Raw genomic sequence first — 6,885 nt, 5'->3', positions numbered from 1 at the left:
TAGACACTGTGGTTGTGCTAGAGCCTTAGACACTGTGGTTTATGTTAGAGCCTTAGACACTGTGGTTTGTGTTAGAGCCTTAGACACTGTGGTTGTGCCAGAGCCTTAGACACTGTGGGTTTGGTGATACTAAAGATCAAACCTAGGCTTCACATGTCTGGACCTCTGAGCTCGATCTTCAACTTTAAAAAGTAAGTGGAGAAGGAACAGGTGTGATGACTCATGCTTTTAACCCCAGCACTCTGAGACAGGGGCCAGGGGGCTCTCCACAGTGAGTTCCAAACCAGCCAGGGATAGTAAGACTCAGTCTCGAGAAAAAGAAAAAAATTATGAAGATACAGGGATTATATCGAAGTAAAGAACTAATATATACTTTATAGGCCTAAAGATACATCATAATTGGACAGTTTATTCCGTGTGATTGTGACGTCTGGGAGGCGTGGTTTATAGTGACAGGAGCTGTGGCTAATGCCTGTTATCAGAACATGTTTCTGTTTTGTGGCATTTGTTTGAGGCAGGTTCATATGTAGACTAGACTGTCCTGGTACTCATTAGGTAGACCATGCTGTCCTTAAGCTTGCATCAGGCCTTCTGCCTCTGCCTCCCAAGGGCTGAGAATACAGATGTCACCATGTCACCATGCCTGGCTTGTGTAACAGATCCACCATATCCATTTGATGATAGTTTCCCTGTTTCCTTCCCCGTCTTGTTTCCAGAAGTCATGTGTGCAGGAACATTGGTGCCAGTATGACCTCAAATGACTCACGCCTGGATCCTAAAGAGCCTGTTTCTCATGGCTGGCTGCTCTTAGCTTCAGCAGCCAGCGGCCTCTTCTGCTTCACTTCTCCCACTCTCCTTCTTTCTCCTTCACCAATCCTCTCTCCTCACCCTGAGCTCTGCTCAGTGGCTTATAATCAGCCCAGTCACTGCAACCCAGAGAATTCAGCCACCCTCAGGAGGGTCCCACATCAGGAACTCACCCTTCCACGCTCTTCTAGAGTAGAGAAAGTGCCCTTCCCCGTGGCAGGAGGGAAGGCCACATCTGTTAGGCCTTGTGATTGGTTTGAGGGAACTAATAGGAGAAGGAAGTTTGAACTGAGAAAAATCTCTCCGTAAGGCTCATCCTTCCCTCTGCCGTCCCTGGGCATGCCCCTCCTCTGGGCATCTCTACAGGATTTCATTCCTCCATCCAACTGCCGTTCACAACTGCCCTTTCCAACTGCTCCAGAACTCTTGGCCCTGGCGTTCTGTGATGTAAATTATTCCACGCATGGCTTGAAATGGGTGAGAAGCAGGGTTGCCAGGTGTCGGATCACTAGTGTAAGTTGACTGGCTCTCGGGGGAGAATCACTCCTGGAATTTGTTGAGTTGTTACAGTCTGGGCCAGAGCTATGCTGGCCATGCTTGTGGCTGCTGCAGGGGAGAGGGAACTCCAAGCTGCAGGGGGGAGAACTTGTGCTGCTGTTTCTACTTTTAAACATTCCTGGTCCAGCTATGGACTATTTGGCATTGAACTTAGACAGTATTGCTTCACTGAGAAGCACTCAGGCCCCATGACCAGAGCCTATATGGCCTATAGCACAGGGTTTCTAGTCTGTCTCCAAATGTGGGGAGAACCCACTTTTTGCCTTCCTAGAAATCACCAAAATATGCTGAGAAACTAGAGTTGCTCTCAGTGTTTAGAAGCATCCAGTCACAACACTGAAGGACTTCAGAGTCTGAGAGCTTTTCTAAAGCAATTTTTTTTCTCTGCCCTTGCTTATTCTACATGTGGTGGCATAACTCCTCCTTCATTGGTCCTCTTGGGAGTCTGCATGTGGGAATGGCTGCAGCTGTCTTAGATGTGTCTAGAGTCTTTAGACCTCTAAATTGAAAACTGATTTATAGGAAAAAGAATTTAAGTCAAAAACGTACTCAAGTAACTGTTAATATTACATTTTTTTGTCTTTACTTTTAGTGGCTTTGTTTTTGACATGGAGTCTCATGTAGCCCAGGCTGGCCTCACCTTGTCATGTAGGCAAGGGTAGCCTTCACCTCCTGATCCTCCTGTCTCTGCCTTCCAACTCCTGGGATCACAGGTGCTTGCCAGCACGCCTGGCTTGCTTGGTTATTTGTGTTTTTACTTATTTATGAGCTGGGGTCTTGCTTTTGCCAATGCTGGCCTTGAACTCTTGGACTCAAGTTCCCTTCCTTATTCAGTCCTACCTGACTAGCCAGGACTACTGGCAAATGACACTGTGCCCACCAGCCACAACATTTTTCAAATGGCAAACTTGATAAGTGACTAGAGAAAGCCCCCATGCTGACAGTTCTCTGTGGAGGCTCATGTGCAGCAGCTCCACTGCATCCACAGTGCTGGCCGCTCTACTTACACTCACTGCCTTCCTCTTTCCTTGCAGTTGTCATGGATGATGACGATGACTCCTGTCTCCTCGATCTTATTGGGTAAGATTCTCCTGTGGAACCCAGGGTAGACCACTTGTGTGGAACCCAGGATAGACCACTTGTGTGAGGTGTGAAGAACAAAAAAAGGAGCTCAGTATCTATCCAAGCTCCTGGGCTTTTAAAATAAAACAATAATTTACCACGGTTACAGCACTGGGACAGAAATGTAGTTTTTTGTTTTGTTTTGTTTTAAGATTTTATTTATTTCATGTATGCTAGTACACTGTCATTGTCTTCAGATACACTAGAAGAGGGCATCAGATCACATTCCAGATGGTTGTGAGCCACCATGTGGTTGCTGAGAATTGAACTCAGGACCTGTGGAAGAGCAGTCAGTGCCCTTAACCCCTGAGCCATCTCTCCAGCCCGAGAGGTAGTTTTATAGATCATAACCCATCCCTTTTGGTTTTACTTGTTATTTTTTAATAAGTCTCAGGATGCCAAGCCAGGGTGTTGCTTAGTTTTAGCATTCTCACCAAGCAAGGGCAAGGTCCTGAGTTCAATCCCTAGGACTGAAGCAGTAGGTGCCTCCAGGAGACAGAAATGTAGAAAATGGTTTAAAATGGGGAGATTTTACTCAGGCTAGTATGACGCTTCTTTTTGCCTTACTAAAATATCAACAACTATTTAAATATAAGTGGCAGTATTTACTTGTTTCCCCTCTCTCTTTTCTTTCTTTTCTAGAGACCCACAAGCATTGAACTATTTTCTGCACGGACCTAGCAGTAAGTCGGTAAGTGACAGACAAGTATCTCAGGCTCGGCTTTTGTTTGTCCAAACCCTGCAGTAACTGACGTGTTGAATTTGCCCTTTGCAGAGTGGTGATGATGTGACGAACGCAGGGTATTCTGCAGCCAATTCTAATTCAATTTTCGCCAACTCCACGGTGAGTGCTGAAAACTGAACCTCAAGCCTTTCTGTCTCAAGGAAACCTTACAAGAGAGGTTTCAGTTGCCTTTGTAGAGTGTTAAGAATCATTACCTCACCTTGTAATTGACAGGAGAGGAAAAACCCATATGTCAATTTTTTTTTTTTTTTTTTTTTTGGCTTTTTTCAAGACAGGATTTCTTTGTTTAGCCCTGGCTGTCCTAGAACTCACTGTGTAGACCAGGCTGGCCTCAAACTCAGAAATCCACCTGCCCGTGCCTCCCAAGTGCTAGGATTAAAAGCGTGTGCCACCACCACTGCCCAGCATCCATGCTCTTTTTGTCATAGAATCAGGCTCTTAAGATATTTACCTTGCCAGTTTCTTCTTGTTTTTAACATTCATTTATTTTATGTCTGTGTGAGGGAGGGTTTACATATGTGCCTGTGTGTACAGGGAGTGGTCAGGAGGAGGACAACCTTGAATTGGTTGTCTCCTTCTACCAAGTGGGTGCCAGGGATCAAACTCAAGGCTTTGTGGTGAGCCTTCATCCTCAGTGTCGCTCTTGTCCAGGACTGCCAGCTTCCTAAGCCTTCAACCTTAGGAAATGATGCCAGTGTTGTGACATGAGGAAGGCACATTAGAATGTTTTGAATCTTGTCATATGATTTAAGGAGACTTTTAAATTACAGTTACTTACAAATAATGTTAATGTTAAAAACAAGATACAGGTAATACCCAACATGGCTGGGCTTGTCACTGAGGGCCTGTCCAGCCTGCATCTGATGCTTACAGTACTTGAGAAAGTGGTTTTACTGTTAGCTCTGTCTTGTAGAGAAGGAAGCTAAGGCACAGAGAGGTTCACACAGCCAAAAGGTGCAGCGCTCGGGTTCTGGCTCAGGCCCCAGATTCTTAAGCTCTAAGAGAATAGACAAGATGGGAAACTTAGAGTCTTACTTGGAGACTCTTCTCAGATGAGTATGTTTAGGGGCTGGGGAAAAAGGCCTTAGTATATGGGAACACTTGCTGGGCCAGAATAAGGATCTGAGTTCAAGTCCCTCGGACCCACGTAAAAAGCTAGGCCTGGCTGCAAAAGTGCCTTCAACGCCAGTGTCAGGGTCTGAGGCAGGAGGGACGCTGGGGCTTCTCCGCAGCCAGCCCAGCTGCAGCTTCAGTGAGAGGCCCTGGCTCACGGAAGTCAGACAGAGTCCAGTCTGAGCGCCGGCCATCAGCAGTCCCGGCCATCTACATGCTGCGGTTACGGGCGCCAGCCACCTGCCTCACTTCTGCCTTGGTACTGCTCCAGAGAAAAGAATCTTTTGCTCTCAATTACTTTTCCCACTGCCTCTCAAATGCTTCTTTAAACCTGCTGTGAGGCGGCCCGGCCTGGCTCTTCTGTGTAATCGTTCAGCCACTCTCACCTCTTAGTAAAGTTCTGCAAATCAGAAGGCTTTTTTTTTTTTGAGACAGGGTCTCTCTCTATAGCCATATAGTCCAAGCTGGCTTCAAACTCAAAAGAGATCTCTTGCCTCTGCATTTATTTATTTTTGTTGTTGTTTTGTTTTGTTTGAGGCAAGGTTTCTCTTTGTAGCCCCAGCTGTCTTAGAACTCACTCTATAGAACAGGCTGGCCCTGAACTCAGAGATCCACCTGCTCCTGACTCCCAAGTGTTGATATTTAAAGGTGTGTGCCATCACTGCCGCCACTGCCGCCACCACTGGCCTAGAATACTTGTTCTTGATCAGTCTGTTTTTAATTTTCCTCCTCTTTTTGTTTCTTTCTGATCATATGATAGTACGCAGAGCAGAAGCCCCCCTCAGGCTGAGGGACTGGGTGGTGGAGCTTGCCTTCATGCATGATGTCTTGCTTCCAGAACAGCAAGTTAAATCGTTTTCTGTTTGTGCCACACAAGATGGCTGTGGCCGGTGGCTTAGTTTTTGTTTTGCTTTGTTTTGTTGTTTGTTTTTCGAGATAGGGTTTCTCTGTGCAGCCCTGGCTGTCCTGGAACTCACTCTGTAGACCAGGCTGGCCTTGAACTCAGAAATCCACCTGCCTCTGCCTCCCAAGTGCTGGGATTAACGGCGTTTGCCCCCACTGCCCAGCTGGTGTCTTAGTTTTTATTACTCTCTTCAGCTTCTCTTCCTGAGTCTGCATTGTAGTCTCTCTGGATTGTCTGTTCCTCTGGCGTTCCTTAAAAACATAATTAACACATATGTACAGATCTAGAAAGGAGTTCCTTTCCCTTTTGAGTTAACTGGATTTGTTTTTGTTTGCTCATTTGTTTTTAGTTTGAGATAGTTTTCCTAACTACTTGAGTGTTAATAAGTAAATATACGAAATCAGCAGAGCATTCACTTTCCGTCAGAACTCTCATTTTGGGGCTGTAGGGTACCTTCTTAGACATCTAGCAAAGTGAAACGTTTTGACTTGTTGGTGTACAGTGGTCTGGATATATACCCCTGGGCTGAATCCCACTTGCAAACAACCTGAAAAGCGATTTTTCTGGGAGTGCTTATCACCAGTGGGATCCTGGGTTCAATCTTTAGCACCCTACCCGGGTGCGCCCAAACAAGGAAGGCTAGCTGGCAGTGGTAGCCCATGCTCAGGAAATAGAGGCAATTGGATCTCTGTGAGTTCAAGGCCAGCCTGGTCTACAGAGCAAGTTCCAGGACATCCAGGCTACACAGAGAAACTCTGTCTTGAAAAGCCCTCCCCTGATCCGCAAAAGAGGAAAAAAGTGTGACACACCCCCCCCCCCCCCACAGTAGCTTGGAAACAAGAAGCTGATCTCTAGATATCCTTAGTTACGTCACGTTATCTGCCTGCCTGTCTACATCTATGTGTTTGCTTTATTTTTGAAGCAAGTCTTTCTCTGTAGCCCTAGCTGTCCTGGAGCTCACTCTGTAGATCAGGCAGACGTTAACTGACAGAGCTCCTCCCGCCAGACCATCAGACTGTCGAGTTTAAAGGCCCATGTCAGCATGCCCACTTGTCTTTATGTATGAGACAGAGTCTTAATGCGGCCTAGATTGGCCTCACCCTTGCTGTTAGCCCAGGCTGACCTCAAATTCCTAGCCATCCCAACTGAGATAGCACAAATGAGCCTCGCCTCAGCTAGCTTTTTGTATGTTCCCTATATAATCATCTGTCAAAGCAATGACCATACATACTGTTCAGCATAACTAGAGAAATAAAGTGGGAGAAAGAAGGTAAGCAGCAGTTTGTGCTGAGAGAGAGTTGTGTTTCCCAGGAGGACTGCAGGTTTGAGACCAGCCTGAGTAGGAGCTTGTTCTAAAATAACAGCAAACATAAAATCAGTGTGCCCTGGAACCTTATCATTAAGCTTTATATTTATATTCGTTCAGGAGTGGGATTTTTAAATGTCTCTTCTGAAGGTTTGATATATGCCTTGTAACACACTGATTCTGCTTTTTAGAATGCTGACCCTAAATCGTCCCTCAAAGGCGTAAGTAGCCAGCTTGGAGAAGGGCCCAGTGATGGGCTGCCGCTTGCAAGTAGCCTTCAGTTTCTTGAAGATGAACTTGAGTCTTCTCCTCTCCCTGATCTCAGCGAGG

At 46.1% G+C, this 6,885-nt stretch overlaps 1 protein-coding gene across 1 annotated transcript in view; it reads left to right on the top strand.

The window, feature by feature from the left end:
* Positions 1 to 6,885, top strand: part of Bicral (BRD4 interacting chromatin remodeling complex associated protein like) — a 64,542-nt gene that overhangs the window by 31,770 nt on the left and 25,887 nt on the right. The window contains exons 3-6 of the mRNA XM_031347042.1: positions 2,400 to 2,445; positions 3,130 to 3,178; positions 3,263 to 3,331; positions 6,747 to 6,879. Coding sequence (XP_031202902.1) covers positions 2,405 to 2,445; positions 3,130 to 3,178; positions 3,263 to 3,331; positions 6,747 to 6,879 — 292 coding nt within the window. The 5' untranslated portion in view covers positions 2,400 to 2,404. The remainder of the gene's footprint in view (positions 1 to 2,399; positions 2,446 to 3,129; positions 3,179 to 3,262; positions 3,332 to 6,746; positions 6,880 to 6,885) is intronic.

The sequence above is a fragment of the Mastomys coucha genome, unplaced genomic scaffold (genome assembly GCF_008632895.1).
Source record: "Mastomys coucha isolate ucsf_1 unplaced genomic scaffold, UCSF_Mcou_1 pScaffold3, whole genome shotgun sequence".
Taxonomy (NCBI): Eukaryota; Metazoa; Chordata; class Mammalia; order Rodentia; family Muridae; genus Mastomys; species Mastomys coucha.
This window is presented reverse-complemented; position numbering and strand designations above follow the sequence as displayed.